Source organism: Hemitrygon akajei, chromosome 23 (genome assembly GCF_048418815.1).
Source record: "Hemitrygon akajei chromosome 23, sHemAka1.3, whole genome shotgun sequence".
In the NCBI taxonomy this organism is placed as follows: domain Eukaryota; kingdom Metazoa; phylum Chordata; class Chondrichthyes; order Myliobatiformes; family Dasyatidae; genus Hemitrygon; species Hemitrygon akajei.
Window position 1 is genome coordinate 14,695,124 of NC_133146.1, and position 25,993 is coordinate 14,721,116.

Consider the following 25,993-nt stretch of genomic DNA (forward strand, 5'->3'; position numbering starts at 1 on the left):
TATTTGAGCTTTGCCTAGCCACACAGTCACGGGTATGGAGAGAGTAGAGCAGTGGGCTAAGCACATATGCCGGTGGTGCACCAGTGTTAATCGTCAGCGAGGAGGAGATTATCACCAATCTGCACAGATTATGGTCTTCTGGTTAGGAAGTCAAGGATCCAATTGCAGAGGGAGGTACAGAGGACCAGGTTCTGTAACTTCTCAGTCAGGATTGTGGGAATGATGGCGTTAAAAGGCTGAGCTATAATTGATGAACAGCATCCTGACATAGGTCTTGTTTCAAGTGTACTGGAATGTGCACTTACTGACACATCTAGCTACCAGCTCTCACTGTGATAGTTATTTTGACATTGTCCCTTGCTGGAACACGGTTCCTGTACTGATACTTGCAAAACTAATTCCACTGGCTCCAACTTCAACCACACCCCACACTGCAACATTCAAGAGGCCACATATAAAATGGACCCTTCAGGAAGATATCTCCACAGCAAATAATTTTAACATATCTTAGGAGAACTTAGTTTTGCCAATGATTAGAACTGGGCACGGTAGTCAGGGAAGAAGGTTTTGAACTATCTTATGTTGACGTGGCTTTTTATTGTTAAGTAGACTAATAATGCATTAGTGAACTATTCTGCACAATCAGAATCGGGTTCAACATCACTGGCATATGTCGTGAAATTTGTTGTTTTGCAGCAGTAATACATTGTAAAACAATAAAAAGTATAATTTACAATAAATAAATATATATAATCTACTCAGTCTTCATTCTTGTCTGTTGCATCTTTATATACACACACTTGTATATAATTACTTTAATTTTATAATTTTCAAGATTCAAAAACTTTATTGTCATTCTAACCGTACATCAACTCTGCAGGGCAGAATGAGACAGCGTTTCCCAGGAGCAGTGCAATCATAACATAACAAACGCAACACTAAATAATAAACATAATAAATAGTAAAACACAACAGCCGCATGTCAGTTAAAAACAAGTTATAAGTGTCCAGTGCAAGTTTAAAGTGTCCAAAGCAGAATCAGGTAGAGCAGCTATTTAGCAGTCTGGCTGCCTGTGGGAAGAAGCTGTTTAGTAGCCTTGTGGTTTTAGTTTTGATGCTCCTGTAACGTTTACCTGATGGCAGAGGGGTCTTTAATGATGTACCGTGTCTTCTGGAGGCATCGACTCTGAAAGAGGTCTTGGACAGAAGGTAGGGAGACCCCAATAACCTTCTCTGCTCCCCTAACCACCCTCTGCAAGGCTTTTTTGTCGGCAGCACTGCAGCTGTAGTACCAGGTTGTGATGCAAAAGGTCAGCACACTCTCAACCACGCCTCTGTAGAATGTAGTTAAGATGTTAGTGGGGAGTGACACTTGTTTAAGCTTCCTCAGAGAGTGCAATCTCTGCTGGGCTCGTTTCACAATCCCAGTGGTGTTCCTGGACCAGGTGAGATTGTCCGAGAACTTGATGTTTTCCACTCTCTCCACTGTGGAGCCGCTGATGCTGAGGGGTGTGTGCTCAGGCTGAGACCGTCTGAAATCGACGATAATCTCTTTGGTTTTGGTGACATTAAGCATCAAGTTGTTGTCACTGCACCAGCTCTCTAAGTGTTTGACCTTCTCGCTGTACATTATTTAATCACTTTTGCTGATGAGCCCCACCACTGTGGTATCATTAGCAAATTTAATGATCAGGTTCTCCTTGAATCTGGCTGCACAGTCATGTGTTAGCAGTGTAAACAGCAATGGGCTAAGCACACAGCCTTGTGGGGATCCAGTGCTCAGTGTAATTTTACTTATAAAATTAAATAAATAGTGCAAAAAGAGGAAAAATAGTGAGGTACTGTTCGTTGTCCATTTAGAAACATGATGGCGGGGGTAGAGAGATGTTCTTGAATCGTTCTTCAGGCTCCTACTTTAGCTCTGATGGATGGCGACTAAAGCTGGAATAGGAGGCGAGTGGTGACACCTCCATACTGTCGCCTTCCAGTTCCGACGCCACCTGTTTCTTTGTAGGCATGTGAATCGAGCATACCTCTCAACGATTCCTCATGTCTTGCTGAATGAATGGGAGGGAAGGCTGACGGGAACTGTAGTTTTCAACAGCAACATCGCCGGAGGTTTCCTTTCGCTGACTTTAAATGGACTCCAGCTCCCAGGATGCGGCGGATGGGCAGTGGCGTGCCAGAGTATTGCGCAGGCGCAGTTAGGGTGTCCCGTCTTTGTTGCCTCAACTAGGTTGATGTGAGGTGGCGGCTGGAGTGGACGGGAGGAGCGGCCGGGCCGAGAGAGGTTGCCGGAACAACGGTGAGAGCAGCGCTTGTGAGCGTTGACTGCGGCTTCTTCCGTTCTTCATCCCAATTCCCTCCCTCATCATCTGCCCCATTTCCCATCTGATCGTCTTTCCATCACCTTCTGCCCCCTCCCTGATATCACACTGCCGCTTCTCCCCTTATCCCCGTTTGCCCTGTCACCTAATCTACTCCTCAGTCTTCCCCACTCTCACGTTTGCTGCATCTTTCTTTTAAGCCTCTCCTTCCACTACGCCCCCCCCCCCCAAGTTGGCCAAGACCCTTCATGAGCACTGGAAAGGAAATTGGCAGGTTGGTTAGGAATAGTTAGCGCGGTTACTTGAGAATGGGGGTCTTACAAATGAGGTTTTTTCTGAAGACGTGATCAAGAGGATTGATGAGAGCAGGGTGGTAGATGATGTCTATGTGCCTTTGCATATTAGCCGTTGGCGTAGAAGATTAGATTACAACATGAGCGAGGCAAATGAATACAATATGGACTTGGTGGTTGGAGTCAGAGGGTGCTGCGGGGCGGTTGTGGTGTCCCGTTGTTGCCTCTGATGGGCTGATGGAAATTGCCTGCACCTGGTGGGGATGAACATAGGCTGGTGAGAGTAACAGCTGGGCGTGAGTTTACACTGTGGCTTCCCTCCTCCACTCTTCACCATCTCTCTGCCTTCACCATCCCTCCCTCGAGGGATCTTTTGCAGATTGGAGGCCTGTGATAGTGCTGGGTCCAACATTGTTTCCCATATTTGGATGACAGTGTAGATGGCCTGGTTAGTAAATTTGCAAAATTAGCGGTATAGTGAACTGTCAGGAAGATTATGGCATAATATAGATCATCTGTCTATGTGGACCATGTGTTTGAATTTACCTTGGACAAATACAAATGTATTTTATTTTATTTCAAGATACAGCATGGTAACAGGCCCTTCTGGCCCAATGAGTCTGTGCCACCTAATTTCAGCCATGTATGCAATTAAACTACAAACCCTTACTCCTTTTGAGTGTGGGAGGAAACAAACACCCGGATGAAAGCCATGTGGTCACGAGACCAATGTACAGGCTCCTTACAGACAGTGGTTTACACCTAAATTGTAGGGGAACTAATACTAGTACTACACGGGGGGCGGGGTTGGTTAGTTGTGGGGAGGAGTTAAAAGTAGAGTTGCAGGGGGGGAATGGGAACAGAACAGATATGTTGTTAAGACCTTAAACAAAGTCAGAAATCAAAAGGTTGTGCATGATATGACTAATGTCCTGAGTTTTGTGTATTTTAATGCAAGAAGTATTGTAGGAAAGGCAGAGGAGCTCGGGGCATGGATCAATACATGGAATTCTGATATTGTAGCCATTAGAGAGACTTGGTTGCAGAAGGGACAGGACTGGCAGCTCAATGTTCCAGGTTCTGTTGTTTTGGATGCAACAGAGCGGGAAGGATTAAAGGAGGAGGGGGGCATTACTAGTCAGGGAAAATACCATGGAAGTGCTCAGTGAGGACAGACTGGAGAACTTGTTTAGTGAGGCTTTATGGGTGAAACTGGAGAATAAAAAAAGGAATGACCTTGTTAATGGGACTATATTATAGACCACCTAACCATCCATAGGATTTAGAGGAACAAACTTGTAGTGAGATTGCAGATTGTTGCAAGAAACAAGAGGTTGTGATGGGAGGTGATTTTAACTTTCCGCATATTGACTGGAAGTCCAATACTATAAAAGGACTAGATGGGATAGAGTTTGTCAAATGTGTTCGGGAAAGTTTCCTTAATCAGTATATGGAATTTCCAACAAGAGAGTGTGTGATACTTGGATCTGTTATTCGGGATTGAGACAGGGCAGGTGGCAGAAGTTTGTGTAGGGGAATACTTTGCATCTCGTGATTATAATACCAATAGTTTCAAAGTCTGGTCTGTGGGTTAAGATTCTAAAAGGCCAATTTTGATGTTATCAGAAAGGATCTGGCAGGTGTGGATTGGGACAGGCTATTTTCTGCAAAGGTGTATTTGGTAAGTGTGAAGTCTTCAAAACTGAAACTTTCGAAGTACAAAGCTTGTAATGTGCCTGTCAGAATAAAAGGAAAGGATAACATGTTTCAGGAACCTTGGATTTCAAGAGATATTGGGGCCCTGATTAAAGAAGGAAAAGGAAGTGCATGCAGGTATAGGCAGGTAGGAACAGATGAGATTCTAATGGAGTATAAGAAATGCAAGAGAACACTTACAAAATCAGAACGGCTAAAAGAAGGCATGAGGTTGCCCGAACAGACAAGGGGAAGGAGAATTCGTCAGGGATTCTACAGATATGTTAAGAGCAAAAGGATTGCAAAGGACAAAATTGGTCCTCTGGAAGATCAGAATGGTAATCCATGTGTGGAGCCAAAAGAAATGGATGAGTTCTTAATAGATTTTTTGAATCTGTATTTACTCAGAAGATGGAATAGAGTCCATAGAAATGAGGCAAAGAAGCAGGGAGATCAAGGACCCTATACAGATTACAGACAAGTGTTTTCCGTTTTGAGGTAAATTAGGGTGGACAAATCCCAGGGCCTAACATGGTGTCTCCTCAGACCCTGTGAGAGGCAAGTGTGCAAATTATAGAGTCCTTAGCAGAGATATTTAAATCATCCTTAGTGGCAGAGAGGTACTGGCCGATTGGGGTATAGCTGATGTTGCTCCACTGTTTAGGAAAGGCTCTAAGAATAAATCAGGAAATTATAGGCTGGTGAGCCTGACATCAGTAGTGGGAAAGTTATTGGAAGGTGACGAGATATTTTGGATAGACAGGGACTGATTAGGACTAGTCAGCATGGCTTTGTGAGTGGTAGGTCATGTCTAACGAAAGTTGTAGAGCTTTTCGAGGAAGTTACCAGGAAAGTTGATGAAGGCAAGGCAGTGGATGTTGTCTACATGGACTTTAGCAAAGCAATTGACAAGGTCCAGCATGGGAGGTTGGTCAACAAGGTTCAGTCACTTGGCATTTAAGATCAGGTAGTAACAGAGATTAGGCATTGGCTTTGTAGTAGAAGCCAGATAGTGGTAATGGATAGTTGCCTCTCTGGAATCAACAAGGGATGCTCAACAGCTGTGGCAGGGTTTGAATGTTATAACCTCCAGCAAAGTTAAATCTTGTGGCATGGGGGACTGCAGGTCTTTGCTTCCAAATTAGCTCAGTGCTGCCTATGCTTGCTTTGACCGCCAGAACATAGAGGGACCATCATGAATGCCCACATCTCCTGATGATCCTTTGATCTCAGTACCTGAAACAGACATGTGGGTCGCCTTCAGGAGGGTGAATCCAAGGAAAGCATCTGGTCCGGACAGGGTACCTGATGATGTACTGAAGACCTGTGCTGACCATCTGGCTGGTGTGTTCACTGATGTCCTTAACCTCTCAACTGCTGTGGTACTCAACTGCTTCAAGTAAACTGATGCCCAAGAAGAGCGTGGTGACCTGCCTCAATGACTATCGCCCATTTGCAGTTACATCCACAGTGATGAAGTGTTTTGAGAGGCTGGTGATGAAACATATCAGCTCCTGCCTGAGAGGCGACTAAGATCCGCACAGGCCCACAGCAGATGCCATCTCATTGGCTCTTCACATAACCCTGGAATAGCTGGACAGCAAGATGCACACACCAGGATGCTCTTTATCGATTACATCTCAGCATTTAATACCAACATCCTCTCAAAACTAATCAGTAAACCTTGGCCTCAACGCCTTGTTGTGCAATTGGATTGTGGATTTCTTCACTTGTAGATCCCAGTCAGTTCGGATTGGCAAAAACATCTACGTGATCTCCATCAGCACAGGTGCACTACAGGGATGTTTGCTTAGCCCCTCGCTCTACTTGCTCTACACCTATGACTGTGAGGCTAAGTACAGCACTAACACCATGTACAAGTTTACTGATGACACCACTGTTGTGGGCCGTATCAAAGGTGGTGATGAATCTGCACACAGGAGATGGAATATTTGACTGAGAGGTGTTATTAACAACAACCGCTCACTCAATGTCAGCAAGACCAAGGAACTGCTTCATTTCAGGAGAGGAAACCAGAAGTCCATGAGTCTGACCTCATTGGAGGATCAGAGGTAGAGTATCTGCCCAACCATTAAGCACATTTACATGCAACTCTGTATTAGAAAGGCAGTGTCATCATCCTCACCATCCAGGCCATGCTCTTTTCTCACTGCTGCCATCAGGTAGAAGGTACAAGAGCCTCAGGACTCGCACCACCAGGTTCAAGTACAGTTACTACCCCTCAATCATCAGGCTCTTGAACAAAAGGGGATAACTGCACTCACTTTCCCCGCTACCAGTGATCTCATTTTAAGGACTTCTATCTTCTTATTTCAGGTTCTCGTTATTTATTGCTGTTTATACTTCCATTTCCACAGTTGTTCTCTTCTGGTTCATCTTTCATTTATTCTGTTATAGTCATTGTTCTGTAGATTTGCTGAGTATGCCCACAGAAAAAGAATCTCAGGGTTTTATGCGGTGACACATATGTACTCTGATAATAAATTTACTTCGAAGGCCTGTGACTAGTGCCGCAGGGATCAGGGATCCACTGTTGTTTGCTATTTACATCAACAGCCTCAGTGATAATTTGGTTAACGTGATCACCAGATTTGTGGATGACACCAAGATTGCAGCTGTAGTGGACAGCGAAGAAGAATATGAAAGCCTGCAGCGAGATCTGGACCAGCTGGAACAACGGGCTGAAAATACCAGATGGAATTTAATGCAGACAAGTGTGAGATGTTGCATTTTGGGAGGACCAACCAGGATAGGACTTGCATAGTGGGCACTGAGGGGTGTGGTGGAGCAAAAGGATCAGGGAATACAAGACCATAATTCATTGAAAGTGGCGTCACAGGTAGAAGGTTTGTAAAGAAAACATTTGGCACGTTGGTATTCATAGATCAAAGTACTGAGTACAGGAGATGGGATGTTGACCTTGTATAAGACATTGGTGAGACGTAATTTGGAATTTTGTGTAGATTTTGAAAATCTACTCCTCAGCTTCTTTTCTGTAGTCCTGCCGAAGTATTTCAGCCTGAAATGTTGACTGTACTCTTTTCCTAGATGATGTCTGGCCTGCTGAGTTCCTCCAGTATTTTGTGTGTGTTGCTTGGAGTATTGTTTGGTTTTAGTCACCTACCTACAGGAAAGATTGAAAGAGTACAGAGAAAATTTACAAGTATATTGCTGGGACTGGAGGACTTGAGCTATAAAGAAAGATTGAATAGATTAGTATGTAGAAGATTGAGGGGAGATTTGATAGAGCTATACAAAATTGAGGGGTATAGATAAATGCAACCAGGCTTTTTTCACTGAGGGTGGATGGGACTACCTGGAGATCATGGGTTAAGGGTGAAAGGTGAGATGTTTAAGGAGAACACTGAGGGGAAACCTTATAGTGTGGAATGAGCTGCCAGCACTATAGTGGTGCATGTAATTATGATTTCAGCATTTAAGAGAAGTTTAGATAAGGGTATGGGCTGGGTGCAGGTTGATGGGACTAGGCAGTTTAAATGGTTCACATGGACAAGAATGGGTGAAGGGCCTGCTTCTGTGTTGTACTGTTCTGTGACTCTGATTGAGCCCTGGTCCCTGTCGCTGTAATAGCATTGCAGTAACTACTACGCTCATGCTGCTCACACTTAACTTGATGAGCTAAACCTGGGCAGGACTTGCACAGGAAATGCCAGGACCCAGAAGGGACTGTAGAACAGAGAGACCTAGTAGTACAAGTACATAAATCCTCATTTGGCAACCTCTTGTACATGGACACATGGCCCCATAATCTACTTCATTATAATCTTGCACTTTATCGTTTAGCTGGACTATGCTCTTTTGGTAACTTTTATACTTTATTCTGCCTTGTTTTACCTTGTTCTTGCTCAATACACTGTCATGATTTGATATGTTTAGACAAGCTTTTCACTGTATCTTGGTACGTGTGACAATAATAAACGAATATTGATTCCACAGGGTATGCCTTCATCTTGACTTCATCTGTCAAAGCATTGAGTACAAGAATTGGGTATTGTGTAACAATTGGGCAAGACTTTTGGTGACTATATTTGGAGTATTGTGTGCGTTTCAGGTTACTTAACTATTGGAAGTACGTCATTAGGCTGGAAAAGGTGAAGGAAAAATTCACGAAGATGTTACTGGGACTGGAGAGCTTGAGTGAAAGATGGATTGTTTCCCCTGGAGTGTATTGTTGCTGAGGGGTGCAGGATCTGGTGATTTTTTTTTCAATCCCCAGGTTCTTTGAGGAGTCCAAGAATGAGTGAAAACTTGTTTCACAATCATTTATTTTAAAGTTTAAACAAAGGGCAGATACAGAAAATTTGAAGCTAAAAGGAAGAACTGAAACAAAGAGAAAGACAAGTTGGCAATTTTTCAGAATTAGGTTTAATATCACTGGCATATGTCGTGAAATTTGTTAACTTAGCAGCAGTAGTACAACACACTACGTGATAATATAGAAGTAACTATAGGTCAGTTACAGTACATATATATATGCATATTAAATAGTTAAATTAAAAGTAGTGCAAAAACAGAAATAATATTTTTTAAAAAGTGAGGTGTTCATGGGTTCTGTTCCTGAATCATTGAGTGTGTACCTTCAGGCTTCTGTACCTCATTGATGGTGGTAACAATGAAAAGAAGGCATGTCCTGGGTGATGGGGATCCTCAATAAGAGACTGACGCTTTTATACTGAGATAAGGCAAATTGCTGAGATAAATGAAGGGCCAGTTAAAAGATATAGTCACCGTATGTGCATCATGCGCTAATACTTAGCCAATGAAAAATGAAAAGGTGATTAACTGTTATACTGCTTTGCCACCATTAGGTGGAGAAAAACACCACATATTGTGAAAATACAAGTTTGTTTAAAAATACAAATTGTGTTAGTAAAAACTGCAGATTACATCTTGCTTGTTCTGCCCTCTAGAGGCACAGTTCATTTTGTATGAAAATCACCTCCTATACGTAAGTTGTTTTTGTATCGTGTCCTGTGCATGTTAGTTTTTATTTGATTTGAAGCATGGTAGAACGACTCACATTTCCATCCACTCTTGATTTGCCCTTAAAGCAGCAATAGCTTTTCAAAGTATAGAGATCTCACTAAAAACCCTGAAGAAAGCTTCCATCTTGGTTGATTTTTGAGAAGTAATTTAGCTCGCTGCATAGTTGTATTCACGCACACAGTGAGGGCAGTAGAGAAAAGGTGGCTGGTCTTCAGAGGCATCGCCCATGGACTGGATCTGCGTCTGAATGCTGTAGACAGTTGCTAGCTTCTGACCCGAGCAACATTGATCGCCAAGACCTGAAAGTGAGGTCAGGATGTGGCTCATCGATTGCGTCTTCCTGACGCTGAAGCGAAACCACAATTAGCATCATGAGCTCGTGTTAAAGCTGAAGTGACAAGAATGAGAGCAGTGTTTGCTTAAGTGTGGAGAAAGCTCGTATAGACACAGAAAGCATGTATTGAGCTCATTAGATGCACTCAAGGAAGAGTGTGAAGCTGAGGTTACCTCAGCAGAATCAGGCTAATATGAAGCTGCAGCTGACTTAGTGGAGTGCCTAACCAGAATCAGTCATACTTTGTGTCACAACAGCCAATGCATCTTACTAAAGAATATGTCCAAATGCTTTTTGTGCTCCAGAACTCTAGCTCTTCAAGGAGAAGCTGTCCACACCACTCAGGCAGGTTGTCTAGGTATTGACAGTCAAGGTCCACAGCAACAAAGACCCACAACATCCCCTTCCTTCCACAGTTGAACCACAGCAAAGACATCAGTCAAGAGTTGCTACTGATGCCAATCCCATCAGCACAAACATGGACAGACTGAACCTCCGTCCATCCCAGGACACACATTTGGCAATCCATTCTCCACATGAACTGTAGGTGCATTAGATTTGGCTTGTCGAGACCAAGTCACAGCAGGACAACAAGTCTGCCAGTTATCTATCCTGGAAGTCAGGCCATCAAGCACTCCCAAAGACTCGCAGAAGTTATGGGAGCTTGCAGATTTGTTGGCGGAACTGCAAGCCACAAAAGCCCTTTACTTACAAGGGCTGAGTTTCTTGGATACAGCAAGAGGAATAAACCCTGTAGTGGAGAAACTACGAAGCAATATGCAAAAACAGTGGATAACTGAAGGGTTCAAGTATAAAGCAAAGTATCGTGCCCCCTATCCACCATTTTCATTTTTTGTGGAATACATCTCCCTCCTTGCAGAAATGCGCAATGCTATTACTATTTGGGACGTCAGAGTTCAATCCTGGTGGCTTCTGTAAGGAGTTTGTACGTCCTCCTGTGGAATGTTTCCTCAGGGTGCTCTGGTTTTCTCCCACAGTCTAAAGATGTACTGGTCAGTAGGTAAACTGTCCTGTGATTAGGCTAGGGTTAAATTGGGGGGTTTCTGGCAGAGCAGGTCAAAGGGCCAGAAAGGCCTCGTTCTGTGCTGTATCTCTAAATAGATAAATAATGTAAAATAATCCTAGTTTTATGCTTTCAACTTCCTGTACATGTCAGCAAAAGCACGGTAAACCAAAACCCCTAACATGGAGGGCAGAACTGAAGTAGAAAACTTTACTATGAAATCCAATAGACAATTCCCTACCGTAAGAAACCTCACCCCCTAAGAAAACACGGAGGATTTGGAGAAAAACTGCTTGCAAACCGGGGGCACATTCTAAAGGAACACTTAACATGTTTCAAATGTTGTGCTTCAACGGCACACCGAGCAAAAAACTATAAAGCTATCATACACTAAGTGTGATCATGACCAGGACATATTAGCACTTCATTCAGGGCCAGCACCTGGATTACTACTGGTTCCAGCATACCCACTGCAGAGTCTGGTGGGATCCAGCTGACCGTCTGTCAGATGTAGCTACTTCCCCACGCACAGCTGTGTACAGGAAAGGCTTCCAAGGCAAATTCTGCTCCAAAATTTGTCTGCTTACCCTTCCAACCCTCATAGCGGAGTACAGTTCCAACTGCTGAAGCTGTACACAATCATTCACATCTCAAGACCCCAAGTGACAAGATTCCCCCACTTGACTCTTTGCTGAGATTCTCCGGATGCCTGGCAGAGACATCATCTGTGCACGTAAGGTAAATGAACATTGCAATAATTGACATGATGCACCTTATTGATATCTTCAGGTTCTTTGTCGTTCCTAACTTGTTGAAGTAATTAAATTGTTTAATTTACACTCCTAGCCATTTCTGGCAACTTCAATTCTGAATGCTTGAAACTGCAGTGAGCAAAACAGTTCTGAATTGTCTTCTTGCTTATTTATCACTAACTATCAGTGACAAAAATAATGGCTTTTGAACACACACACACTCAACTGACAGTATATTAAAACTGTCTGCTCTAACCGCAGTATAATGTCTAACAGCTGATGGTTGTTAGAAACTATTTGGCAGCAATTTCCTGTCCCAATTAAGTGGCATAGTGTTCCAAAACAAAGGGAATAGTGGCTATTTTCTTAATTAGCTTTTGTTCTTTAAGAGTTCTTCCAAATAAGTGGCTGCCCCGATAAACTGATGCACTGACATAAAATTATGATACGTTAACAGTCAAAATCCTTGTTCCAGAGTAGAAGTAACAAATACCAGAGAGTGTGGCTAATAAAGTCAGAGGGGGAAAGTTTAGATGAGATTTGTGAGGCAAGTTTTTTCCCACACGAGTTGGTAGATGCCTGGAACATGGAGAAATGGTTGAAGCTGATATGATAGCGACATTTGAGAGACATTTCGACAGGAACAGGCAGGGAATTTTTTATTTTGTGTGCTATACTCTGCCAGAGCCTCGGCAACCACTTATTTTTTCAAGTGGTTGTCTTGGAGGAAAGATTCTGTGAGTGGTCCCCCACGTCCTTCTCACAGCGCAGTGTTTTGTTTTACGAGGCCGAGTTGCGAGCTCGACACTCAACCCCAGCACGGATGGAAAGCGTGTCCGGGAGCGGTCCGACTGGGTTCGAACTTGGGAACCTTTGCTCCGGAGTCCAGCGCTGATGTCACTGTGCCACCAGCTGGCAGGCAGGGAATAGGGGGTGGATATAAACCAGGCAGATGTGTTTAGAGTAGGAGATTGTTTTTTCTTTCATTATTTCCAGAAAGGATTGATGTTGTGGTCAAATACTTGAATAGTCTTTGCTTCTAAGTCAAATGTTCCCTTTGATTAGTGAGTTAGCAAGTTTTGTACTTTCATTATTTCAGTTTTCAGCACAAACTTGTTTATTTCAGTCACATTCTATTTAATTACTTGAATTTAACATGTCTGGATCAAGGTCCAGTAACACAAGCATGAAGATCTATTTCCATGACTGAACCTCCGTTCTCCATCTGGATTCATTCCTGTTCTTAGTTTCAATACGATTTACTGTCTCGAGATTAACCTGAAGGGGATATTTGGAATCTGTTGTGATGCTTTTCAAAATTAAATGTTGTGCTGCGCATTAACAGTAAGCAAGTTTTAATCTCTGCTTCAGAACTCCGAGGATTATCAGATCATCACTGGAAGAAACGATTCATACTGTCGTGATTCTGCTGGGTCTTCTGTACAGTATCCCATTGCAACATTCTTTGCCCATAGTCCTGAAAAAATTCCCCTTCATTTGCTTTTGAAAGTTGCAACTCAATCTGCCTACATTCCCCTTTCAGGCAGCACATTAGTTTGATAATTATTGTCACATGTACTGAGGTACAGTGAGAAACCTTGTTTTCATGCCATTATACAGATCATTTCATCACACCAGTGTAGTGAGGTAGTACAAGGGAAAACAATCACAGAGTGCAGAACAAAGTGTTACAGTTAGAGAGAGAGTGCAAGAAAGGCAATCAAGGTGCAAGGACATGAGGTAGATTGTGGGGTCAAGTCAATCTTGTCATACTAGGATACTATTCAATAATCATATAACAGAGGAAGCTGTCCTTGAGCCTGCTGCTAGGTGATTTCAAGCTTTTGTACCTTTTGACCAATGGGAAGGGCAAGGAGAGAGTACATAGGGTGGATGGGGTCTTTGATTATGTTGGTAGCTTTTCTGAGGCAAGAAGTGCAGAGAAAGGCCATGGAGGGGAGGCTGGTTTTGTAGTGTGCTGACCTGTGTCCACGACTACTTGGGAGTCTGTGGGACTAATGTGTATTCTTCCAAGTTCCCCTTCTTGAAGTCCATAACCAAATCCTTGGTCTTACTGATGTTGTGCAAGGTTGCTTTTACCACACTGCTCAACCATTCAATCAGTCTCACTCATGGATTCTCCTCGTCACCATCTGAGAATCTTCCAGCATCAATGATGTCATCTGTAAATTTATAGATGGCATTTCAGGTGTGCCCAGTCGCACAGTTGTGAGTGCAGAGAGAGTAAAGCAATAGGGTAAAGACATTCTTGAGATGCACCTGTGTTTCTTGAGTTAGTACAATGGAATAGCAACAACAGAAGTTTGATCATTTTGAATGGCTCTGTCAAAATTCATCTTAAGCTCCACAGGTCGAAGGAGAATTACAAATTCTCTTCGGTGACTAGGTTCTTCTGCCACCAATTCCAGTGGCTTACTTGACCATACCTCTTCCCACCTTGTCTTCTTTACTCACTTCCTTCCTTTCTGTTGCATCTGTTCACAGGATGAGGCTTTCTTTTCCAGGACATCATAGATGTCCTCTTTCAAAGAATGGGGATGCCCTTCCTTCATCATTGATGCTGCCCTCACTCACACCTCCATTTCCTGGATACCGTGCTCACCTCATCTTCTCACACCTTAACTGGGATAGAGTTCCTGTTGTCCTCACCTACCGCCCCATGAGCTCCACATCGTTCTCTGCAACTTCCACCATCTTCAGCAGAACCTACTATCAAATACATCTTTACCTCCCCCTCACTCTCCACATTCTGCAGAGATCATTCCCTCCATGATTCCCTTGTCCATTTGTCCCTCCCAATTAATCTCCCTCCTGGTATTTATCCCTGTAAGTGGCAGAAGTGCAACACCAGCCCATTCACCTTGTCACACACAGTCCTTCTAGGTGAGGCAACAATTCACCTGCGAATCTGTTGGGGTTGTCTACCGTATCCGGTGCTCCCAGTGCAGCCACCACTACACTCTTGAGACCTGGCGGGGACTGCTTTCTCAAGCACCTCAGCTTCAAACGCAAAAGTGGAATTTCATGGTACCTAACCATTTAATTTTCCTATCCCCTTTCCTGTTCTGGCGTGTTGATCCACAGCCTCCTCTTCTGCCACGATGAGGCCACTCTCAGGTTGGAGAAGCAGCACCTCATATTCTGAACAGGAGACAATCTGCAGGTGCTGGAAATCCAAAGCAACACACACAAATTGTTGGAGAAACTCAGCAGGCCAGGCAGCATCTTTGGAGAAGAATAAACAGTCAACATTTCAGGCTGAGACACTTCATCAGGACTGGAAAGGAAGAAGTCAGCGTTAGAAGGTGGGAGGAGGGGAGGAAGAAGTACAAGGTGGTTGGTAGGTGATAGGTGAAACCTGGAGAGGGGGAGGAGATGAAGTAGGAGCTGGGAAGTTGTTTGGTGAAAGAGATAAAGGGCTGGAGAAGAGGGAATCTGATAGGAGAGGACGGAAAATCATGGAAGAGAGGGAAGGGGAGGAGCACCAGAGGGAGGTGATGGGCAGGTAAGGTGATTCTACTTCCCATTCTGATATGTCAGTGCATGGCTTCTTCTACTGCTGTGATGAGGCCACACTCGGGCTGGGTAGCCTCCAACCTGATGGCCTGAACATAGATTTCTGGAGCTTCCGGTAATTCTTTCCCCCCTCCCAACATTCCCCATTCCTGTTTTCCCCCTTCTCACCTTACCTCTTTACCTGGCCATCACTTCCCTCTGGTGCTCCTCCCTCTTCCCTTTCTCCATGGTCATCTATCCTTGTCAGATTCCCCTTCTCCAGCCCTTTATCTTTTCACTAATCAACTTCCCAACTCTTCTTCACTACCTTGTACTTCTTCCTCTCCTCCCCCCACCTTCTTACACTGACTTCTCCCCTTCCTTTCCAGTCTCTGCCTGAAACGTCGACTGTACTCTTTTCCATATATGCTGCCTGGTCTGTGGAGTTGCTCCAGCATTTTGTGTGTGTTACCTCGTATTCCGTCTGAGTACCCTTCAACCTGATGACGTGAACATTTATCAGAATTTAGTTCTGTTATAGCATATTATGGTAACCAATATGCGACTGTGCTGCCCTGTTTCTGGGTTGAAATCCAAAACTCCGTTCCCTGTCTACCCTGTAGATGCCCCTTCAGCAGAGGAGACCCAAAGCTTAAGTAGCACATGAGCGTAGTGGTTAGTGCAGTGCTTTATAGCACCAGCTGTTAGATCAGTGTTTGCTTCCCCCGATGACTGAAAGGAGTTTGTACATCCTCCCTGTGACCCAGTTTTCTTCTGGATGATCTGGTTTCCTCCCACGTTCCAAAGCTGTACGGTTAAAATTAGTGAGCTGTTGGCACAGGAAATGCAGTAATACTTGCGTGCTGCCCCCAGCACAATCCTCGCTGGTTTGAATTGATGCAAACAATACATTTCACTGTATGTTTTGATGGACGTGTAACAAATAAGCAAAACTAATCATTAAGCTTGGCTCAACTCTTTTTGAGAACATTTAGCGCTTTGACGGTGACTCTGATTTCCCCGAGTGGTTTAGTATGATGGCAAATGGAGGTGCCTGTAAGATCAGCAAAGCAAACCCAAGTCTTAATGCAGTTGGCAGGATATTCGCTCTTTGATGAATGTTGATCACCATAATCGGATTCTGAGAAACCTGATCACCATGAAACTTTGATGAATTCCCTTTATTTCCCTCCCCTAGCAGAATAAAGTTTCCATCACTGCAGTAGGTTAATTAACAACAGAGAAAGAGATCCTGTGATCCACACTGGTGTCAATGCTTCAGAAGTTTTTAAGAGATTAGTTTAATTTGTCACGTGTACATCGAAACATAGTAAAATAAATTATTTGTGTTGGAAATCATTTGAAAAATGTGTAGCTCGGGTGGTTGATAGCTGGGTTAAGTTCTCCGATCTTGGCAATTTACTTGCAAACATTTCATCACAGGCGAAGCAACATCATCAGTGCATTGTTTGTGTTAAATCAGATTGGTAGGGATTGCACTGCGGGCAGCCCACAAATGTCATCACACTTTCTGCACCAATGTGGTGTGCCCACAACTCACCAACTCTGACCATTTGTCTTTGGAATGTGGGAGGAATCTGTAGCACTCGGATGAAGATCCTGTGGTCGTGGGGAGAACATATAGCTTCCTTACAGACAGCGACAGGATTCAAACCTCGATCGGCGATCGCTGGTGCTAGAGGATGATTGCATTGACTGCTGCGCTGCTGTGCCCCCCTTTCACGTGAATCTATCTTCCTCTCTTTCACGTGAGCTCGCTGCTACCTCCCTACGCAACAGGCAAAACTCTGCTACCCGCACGTGACAGACCTCCAGCTTTGTGTCGGAGTTAAACATGTCCCAGAAGTGGAGTGGGAGAACACACGTTTGACACTAGTTCCATGTGTTTGATTTGTGCAGTACTGTTTTACAAATATCTCAGTAAGTCTTTTATCAAAGTACATTAATGTTGCCATTGGCCACCTTAAGATTGATTTCCAGGAAAATAAAGAGATGAAATAGAATTTATGAACATGTATACATATTATGTATAGTTTTTAAATACATCAGGGACTTTAAAGAAACTTAGATAGGCAGATGGATGAAAAAATAATGGAGGGTTATTTAGGAGGGAAGGGTTAGATTGATCTTAGCGTGGGTGTAAAGGCCAGCACAACGTCGTGAGCCAAAGGGCCCACACTGTGCTGTAATGTTCTATGAATAAAGAGCGACAAACAACCAATGTGCAAAAGAAGACAAGCTGTCCAAGTAAAAATACTGTGAACGTGAGTTGTAGAGTCCTTGAAGGTGAGCCTGTAGATTGTGGAATTAGTTCAGACTGGTGGTGAGTGAAGTTACCCATGCCTGATGGCCGAAGGGTAATAACTGTTCCTGAACCTGGTGGTGTGGAACCTAAGGATTCTATACCACCTGGCTGATGGTAATAGCAAGAAGAGAACATGGCCTGGATGGTTGGTTCCTTGATGGACACTGCTTACTTGTGGCAGCGCTCCTTGTGAATGTGCTCAGTGGTGGGGAGGGCTTTTCCTGTGATGGACTGGGCCATATCCACCATTTTCTATGGTCTTTCACATTCCTGGACATTGGTGTTTCCATACCAGGCTGTGTTGCAACCAGGCAGTTGATGCAATCAAATCTGGTCTGAATCAGCAGCTTGGGTTTCACTGGGAATGATGTAAGTAATTAGTCTTTCTTCCCTTGACTTTAATAATTAAACAGATTAAGTCTTAACTGATCTGTTCTTCTTGAGGTATAGCTGGCTCAGGCTATAAGAACCCTCAGTTCTCTTACCCGGGAACCAGAGCTTGTGCTCAGAAGGCAGTGGGTTGGACAGTTTATCCCTGAGCTAAGGTCTAATCCCTGCTGTCACTCATTCCCAGGACTGTTTTCAGAATGCCAAGAGCCTCCAGATAGGAGACCAGTTGGTGGGCTTTAGCATGCTCAGGTTCAACCACTGAGAGTGTGTCTGCTCTCTCATGTCAGGACGATCCTCATCGGAGTGCAACACCCAGACGAGAAGATGAGATCAAATGGCGGGTGACTGCAGGCTGGCATAGGTGACGGAGTGGACAGGTGTGGGGCCTGCTGAGGGGAGGGAAAGCTAACTGAGGATTTGCATTAGTATTGTGTTCAGTTCTGGTCACCTCATTATTGGAAGGTTGAGGGTGCAGAGGACATTTACCGGGGTGCTGCCTGGATTAAAGAGCATGTCTTATGAAGATAGGTTGTGTGAGCTGGGGTTTTTCTCTTTGTAGCGAATGAGGTTGAGAAGATAATTGTTCGAAGTGTACAAGGTGATAAGAGCCATAGACAGTGTGCAGGCAGCGACTTTTTCCCAGGGTAAAAACAAGAGGGCATAATTTTAAGGTGATTGGAAGAAAGTATAGAGGGTGATGTAAGAGTTAAGTTTTTTTAGACAGATTAGTGGGTGTGTAGAATGCTCTGCCAGGGGTGATGGTGCAGGCAGATACATCAGGGATGTTTAAGAGACTCTGATAGACAAATGGATGATAGAAAAATGGAGAGCTATGTGGCAGGGAAGGGTTAAATTGATCTTAGAGTAGGTTAAAAGGTGGACACAATACTGTGTGGCGAAGGGACTGTGCTGTGCTATACATTTCTTTATTCTACTAGTACTTGCCTGATATGCTGCAGAGGGAAAAGGTTGTGTGTTGGTTCCTTTAATGTGCATGGAGAGGGGAAGCTGCCTGGCTCTTGTGTTTGTGTGTGCAAGTGTGTTTTCATGTGGGCAAGGAGTGGTGACTGTGCATGCCATCAAAAGGTAGGAGAAAGGTGCAAGGAGCTTAGGGGGGTTGATTGTTTCCTGTTCTGCCAGCTCTAGGTTTAAATTGCCTCTGGAGAGAGCCTCAGCACTCTGGCTGGGAAGGAGGCTAATCACTCTGTCGTCAACCCTCTGCTGCCCTCTGGATGTAATCAGACCTTTGTTTACCAAACTCTGCATCCTACTATGGAAATAATTACATTCAGAAATTCTTCTTGTTGCAGACTCTTCACCTGTGACTTTACCAATGCAGGAGTGCTCATTCTGCAATACTGGGGTGGCACACAGGAAATGTAGACTCCTCCAGCGTCTTATCACTGTCAGCGGAGTCACCACGTGTTACATCTGTCTGGCGGTAAGTGAAGCCACTACAGCTGAGTAAAACTTTGGTTAGGCTGTACTTGTGTGTAATTCTGGTTGCCCCCATTACAGGAAGGATGTGGAGACTTTGGAGGAGATAAAGATTAGCTTTATTTGTCACACATACATTGAAGCATGAAGTTAATTCTGTTCACAAACACGAAAAAATCTGCAGATGCTAGAAATCCAAGCAACACACACAAAATGCAGGAGGAACCCAGTAGATCAGGCAGCATTTACGGAAAAGTGTAAACAGTCGATGTTTCGGGCCAAGACCCTTCATCAGGACTGGAAAGGACGGGGCGAAGGGAGGAAGAAGTAACCTGGGGGCAGATATAGGAGTAGCATTTGTAAGGCTGTTAGACACATGCATCTGCAAGGAATGGAGGAATATGGAGCATATACAGGCAGAATAGACTTCATTTACTTCAGCATTATGTTCACGAAACAGGTTTATTGTTACTGACATGTAGAGAAATTTGTTGTTTTGCTTCAGCAGTTCAAAGTTAATGTATTATGTCACCATATACAACCCTGACTCAATAAATCCAATAGCCATAATGGAGAAAATGAAAAACTGCACCAACAGTGCGGACAACCGGTGTGCAAAAGTCAACAAACTGTACAAATACTAAGAGAAAGAAATTAATAATTATAGATAAATAAGCAATAAATATCGAGAACATGAGATGAAGAACCCTTGAAAGTGGGTCCATAGGTTGTGGAAACAGTTTAGTGATGAGGCAAGTGAAGTTGAGTGAAGTTGCCCTCTCTGGTTCAGGAGTACAGTGCAATAAAAAAATTACTTTAAGTTACAATTAGAAATAAAATAAATATGAAGTGCAGAATAGTGAGGAGTGATCATGGGCTCAAGGATTGTTTAGAGATCTGACAGCTGACTAATTGTGGATGATCAGCCATGATCACATTGAATGGCGGTGCTGGCTTGAAGGGCCGAATGGCCTACTCCTGCACCTATCATCTGTTGTCAGACGTGAAACAGCTGTTCCTAAATTGTTGAGTGTGGTATTTGAACTCCTGTACCTCTTCCCTGATGGTAGCAATAAGAAGAGAGCATGTCCTGGGTGATGAGGGTCCTTAATAAGGGTCCACCTTCTTGATGCATCACCTTTTGAAGATGTCCTCGATGCTGGGATGGCTAGTGGCCATGGTAGAGCTGGCTGAGCACACAGACCCAGACGTCATGGGCCAAAGGGCTTGTTCCTGTGCTGTTCTGTTGTCTTCCGACTGGATTAGGTGTGAAGCTGGCCGAGGTGAGTGTTTAAGCTCTAACTGACTTCTCATCTTTGTTTTCAGTGAGGTGCCCGAGACAGAGGGTTGAGCTGTGACGTGCGATGTGCTCCCACTGACCAATGCTATCTGCCTTCTAATGAGGAAACATCTGCGCTGTGTCTGTGCCACGATGCGACTACTCCTCAGGTGCTTCCGACTGGGCCGGAGGCGGCGAATCAGGCTCCTTCAGCACGTTGGCACCTACTGGAGCTACAGCAAGCTGTGCGCCCGCTCCCTGACTTACAACTCCTTCACCAACAGTGACGTGGTCCTTGACTCCCTGTTCGAACCCATCTACTGGTTGGTGGACCACTTGACCCGTTGGTTCGGCGTGGTGAGCATCGCCTCTTATTCTCTCTTACTTTCCGATTGAGATTCATTTATTCGTCACAGCTAGAGTGAAAGATGGAAGACTGAAGTCATTGAGTCCAGAGGTGAAGTCTGAAAGGTTAAGTCTGAGTCCTTGGCCAAGCACTGCAGGGGGGACTCTCACTGAAACCGCTCAAATATTGGAAAGCCTAGGTAGAGTGGATGTGGAGAGGATGTTTGTTGTAATGGGTGAGCGTAGAGCCAGAGGGCACAGCCTCAAAATTGAGGAATGTCCACTTAGAACAGAAATGAGGAATTTCACCTTTTGAAGATGTTCTTGATGCTGGAGAGGCTAGTGCCTGTGATTGAGCTGGCTGAGGGTGACTAATCAGTGGGATTCATTGTCACAGACGGTTGTGGAGGCCAAGTCATTGGGTATATTCAAAGTTGATGAGTTCTTAATTAGTAAGGACATCAAAAGTTACGGGGAGAAGGCAGGAGAACTGCTGTGAGAGGAATAACAAATCAGCCATCTGAATGGCCTAATTGTGCTCCTATGTCCTAGAGACTGGAGTCCTGTGCTGGTGTTTCTGTGGGTGGGTGGATGGAAAGGCAGGAAAATTCCCTTGTTTTGATCTTTTGTTGTTTGTGTTGTTCTGCCGAGTATTGTGGAAATGCTATGTGGTCGCTGCAATGTGTTGCATTACCAGGAGGCTGCCCCCAGCTCATCGTTGTGTGTGTTACAGCATGTTTCACTAGATGTTTCAATGTACTTTTGATGGGTAGATCTGAATCTGAATCTAAAATGCACCATCTGATGAGCTGGGGGCAGCCCCCAAGTGCTGCCACATATTCCAGTGGCAACATAGTATTTCCACAATGTACTTTGACACCGGACCTGCATTACTATCTGCCAGCAATGGCTTTTGTGAAGGTTGAGGGGTGCAGCCTCTTTGAAGGGCTGAAGTCCTGATGCTGTTGCCGATTGCCAATTCAGTGATTCAGGTGGTTCGTATTTATTTTTCACATGTATATCAAAACATAGGGTGAAATGTGTTTGCAAGTGTCATCAGGCATTCTAGTCCAACATAACCTGCTAACAACAACAACAAAACAAGCCCCTTTCCCTCCCGCCCACCCATCCAGTCTCACACCCCAGGATAGGCTGCATCCGGGCCTCCAATCCTTGACCCTTGACTTCTGAACTCGCACGGACCTCTGGCCCCAGGACTCGCTGACCTGGGAGTCATTGATCTTCATCCTCAGTGCCTGTCGTCCTGACCACCAGAATCTCCAACCTTCAACCGCAGAGCGCTCAGACTCTGAACACTGGCTCCTGCCCCTGACTCTTTATCTACAGCCCTTGACCTCTAACTCCCCTCGTTGCTGTTCCTAAACCCTAACCTGACCCCTAACTCCACTCACTGCTCTCAAAAAATCCCTAAAGACCTGAAAAGACAGCTAAGAGCCACAATCTTGAAGAAACATTGCACCTCAGCACCATCTCAACAGTCTGTGCTGCTATCTCCCCTTGCAGGTCTTCGTGGTCCTGGTGGTCTTCTTGACCACCACCATCGTGTTGATTGTCTACATCTGCGTCCTTCCCGTCATCCTGAGTACGTACCCAGCGGGCTGGATCGCTTGGCACCTCTGCTACGGACACTGGAACCTGATGCAGATCGTCTTTCACTACTACAAGGCAGTGAAGACTCTCCCAGGGCACCCAGCACAGGTACGCCATCTCCATCTGAGGCAGGTCCACGGGGGTGCAGTTGGTTAGGGCATAGCCAGAGAAGAAAGAGGGAGGGAGGTTTGGGGCAAAGTTGGGGAGGGAGGCTCGATTGCATTCAAAAGAACAATGGAAGGAGATTCAATTAATTGACAGCTTCATTTTGCCAGTATTGTGAACTGACTCACTTTAAAGGACTCTTAACAATTCATGTTATAGAGTCATGGAAACAGGCCTTTCAGCTCAACTCATCCATGCTAACCATGGTCCACACCAAACTATCCCATTTGCTTGAATGGTCCCCAGAATGTATTTCCTTTATATATTTGCACACTTTGTCTTTTCCACATGGGTTGTTCATCAGCCTTTGTTTATGTTTAGATCTTTGTAAATTATTTGTATTTCTTTATTTTCCTGCAAATGTCTACAAGAAAATGAATCTCAAGGTTGTATATGGTAATGTATACACACTTTGATAAATGTACTTTGAATTTTGATACAATGCAAAACTTTTTGCTTGCCATCCAGACTGATTTTCCATAAAATGCAAACTGAAGAGTATAGTGTGGTGAATGAGAATTGGTGAATGGGTGGGGAGAGAGGGACAAGTGGTTATTGAGAAAAGGCAAAATAGAAAACAAGTTGGTGGGAAGAGAAGGGAATCTTAATCAGCACAGACCAGTTGACCTGAAGCACCAGCTTCCATGTTCGATTACTCTGAGTGAAGGGAAATTGCATTTTATTGCCTTTTATATCTTTTGGCTTACAGTTATCATGTAAGAGTTAAGGAAGCAACTTCAGACATTTTGCTTCTGGGACAGTGTAGAGGGAGCTTCACTCTGTATCTAACCCGTGCTGTCCCTGTCCTGGGAGTGTGTGATGGGACAATGTAGAGGGAGCTTCACTCTGTATCTAACCCATTCTGTCCCTGTCCTCGGAGTGTGTGATGGGACAGTGTAGAGGGAGTTTCACTCTGTATCTAACCCGTGCTGTCCCTGTCCTGGGAGTGTGTGATGGGACAGTGTAGAGGGAGTTTCACTCTGTATCTAACCCATGCTGTCCCTGTCCTGGGAGTGTGTGATGGGACAGTGTAGAGGGAGATTCACTCTATATCTAACCCGTGCTGTCCCTGTCCTGGGAGTGTGTGATGGGACAGTGTAGAGGGAGATTCACTCTGTATCTAACCCGTGCTGCCCCTGCCCTGGGAGTGTGTGAAGGGAATGTTACCATTTCTGACATTGTACCTGCACATTTGCAATGTTTTCTCTTTGTTCTTACAGGGTAAAAATAACATTCCAACAGTTTCCATCTGCAGGAAGTGTATTAATCCCAAGCCACCTCGTACCCATCACTGCAGTATATGTAACCGGTGAGCCTGGACCTCGGGCAAGAGCAAATTCTCTGGGTGGGGTGTCGGTTGGGGGGGGGGGGGTGTGTGTGAGTGTGTGTGTGTGTGTGTGTGTGTGTGTGCGTGTGTGTGCGTGTGTGTGCGTGTGTGTGCGTGTGTGTGCGGCAGATTTTGTGTGTGTTTGTGTATACGTACAAGGCAGACCATGCGTCTGGGTGTTTTAAATTTGAGAAGTGACTCTGATACCAAGCTGCTTACCCCAACCTCCATATACAAGGCATCTTGTTCAGTAACCGGCTGGCTACAAATCGGGCAGGGTTTCAGTCTTGAGCCAGATCATCCTGAGGTTGGTTCATCCTACTGGTTTTGTGTGGAGGAGCGGGTAACATTATCCTATAGCAAATGGGATTTCAAGGAAGCTGACTGGGGTGTGCAAGGAGAAAGTTTGTGGCAGTGGATGGTGTTTAAGGTATGAAGGCAGAGGTGAGGATTATGTTTGAGGTGAGGTGTTACAGTCTGCAGCATGCTGCCCGATCAAGATGAAGGGAACAGATTGAACGGGAATGGTCGAAAGAGAGTTGAATAAATTGGGAAAGGTAATAACTAAGGGGCTTTGAGGTGATCAGGAAATGAGGCAGCAACTCCTGTTTGTGGAGCTGCGATTCACTGCTTCTGGGTAGAAAAGGAGGGATGAGATCTATTGGCCATTGTCCACATCCACTTCCTGCTGTAACAGTGGGCAAGAGTAGGGAATTCTGCCATCTGGCTGACTACTGAAGTGCTGAGGATGGAGGTTGTTCCTTGGAGTTTAGAGGCATAAATAGAACAACAGGCTGGCTGTTAAATCCAATCTGAATAAGAGAAAAGGTATCGATTGTGGCCAGCCACAAACACGAGATTCTGCTGATCTTCAGCAATACATACAAAACACTGGAGGAACTCAGAGCCAGGTGGCATCTATGGAAAAGAGTTGATGTTGCGGGTTAAGAGTCCTGATGAAGAGCCCAATACACGGACTATTTATTCCCCTTCATACATGCTGCCTGACTTGCTTGAGTTCCGCTAGTATTTTACGTGGAGTGTGACCAATGCTTACTTCAAGAGTGTTCAATATGGTTAGGTGCCTTCTCATTCACTGTTCAGGGACTCAGAGGTTCTAGAGGTTTGCATCAGACAGCCGGACAGAGCAAGCTTCCTGTAGTATTTATAGTCTGACAGTTGCCAGTTGCTTGTACTGACACAACCGACCACTAATTACGACTTTGTTTTTCAGATGTATCTTGAAGATGGACCATCACTGTCGTATCCTTTGTTTCACTGCTGCTTGGCACAGGTTTTAAACTGATCAACTGAAGTCAGTTTAGCAAAGTGACATTTACAGCATAGGTTAGATACAGAGTGAATCTCCAACTACACTGTCCCATCACACACTCCCAGGACAGAGACAGCACGGGTTAGATACAGAGTGAAGCTCCCTCTACACTGACCCATCACACACTCCCAGGACAGGGACAGCACGGGTTAGATACAGAGTGAAGCTCCCTCTACCCTGTCTCATCACACACTCCCAGGACAGGGACAGCATGGGTTAGATACAGAGTGAAGCTCCCTCTACCCTGTCCCATCACACACTCCCAGGACAGGGACAGCACGGGTTAGATACAGAGTGAAGCTCCCTCTACACTGTCCCATCACACACTCCCAGGACAGGGACAGCACAGGTTAGATACAGAGTGAATCTCCCTCTACACTGTCCCATCACACACTCCCAGGGTAGATTAGATGGAAATGTACAGACTAACCTTGAAACTCCGGTACATTGGTAGAGCTGGTTTGGGGCAGATTGATTGCTCAATGTCCCGTTCCTTTGTTCCCTGCTGCCTCCTTGACTCATGGCTCAGCCTGGCTGAATAACTGCGTGGGTCACTACAATCACCGCTACTTCTTCTCCTTTTGCCTGTTTATGATGCTAGGCTGTGTTTACTGCAGCGTAAGCAGCAGGGAGCTGTTTATGGACGCCTACCTCACCATCAATGTGAGTGTGATACTTATCAGCAATACTAGTATCGGGATCTCCAGTCAGACGGCTGTTTGTTGCCCAGTCTGACTCCTCGCCTTCCTCAGTCCGTGTTACAGCTTCTCTTTTAATGCCAGTCTAATGTTTCTCTTATTGTGGGATCATG

General features: G+C 44.7%; 1 protein-coding gene across 3 annotated transcripts in view; it reads left to right on the forward strand.

Annotated features, from left to right (window-relative positions):
• The first annotated feature begins 2,183 nt into the window (after positions 1-2,183).
• The window catches only part of LOC140715182 (palmitoyltransferase ZDHHC16B-like), a 30,315-nt gene continuing 6,505 nt past the window's right edge, over positions 2,184-25,993 (forward strand). The window contains exons 1-8 of one of the 3 annotated variants that reach the window (XM_073027019.1): positions 2,209-2,305; positions 11,306-11,439; positions 18,996-19,126; positions 20,449-20,758; positions 22,271-22,465; positions 23,743-23,831; positions 25,084-25,112; positions 25,712-25,845. In XM_073027019.1, the coding sequence (XP_072883120.1) occupies positions 20,522-20,758; positions 22,271-22,465; positions 23,743-23,831; positions 25,084-25,112; positions 25,712-25,845 (684 nt within the window). In that variant the 5' untranslated portion in view covers positions 2,209-2,305; positions 11,306-11,439; positions 18,996-19,126; positions 20,449-20,521. Of the gene's footprint in view, positions 2,306-11,305; positions 11,440-18,995; positions 19,127-20,448; positions 20,759-22,270; positions 22,466-23,742; positions 23,832-25,083; positions 25,113-25,711; positions 25,846-25,993 lie in introns of all 3 variants that reach the window. The other 2 variants (XM_073027018.1, XM_073027020.1) reach the window with 2 other exon arrangements.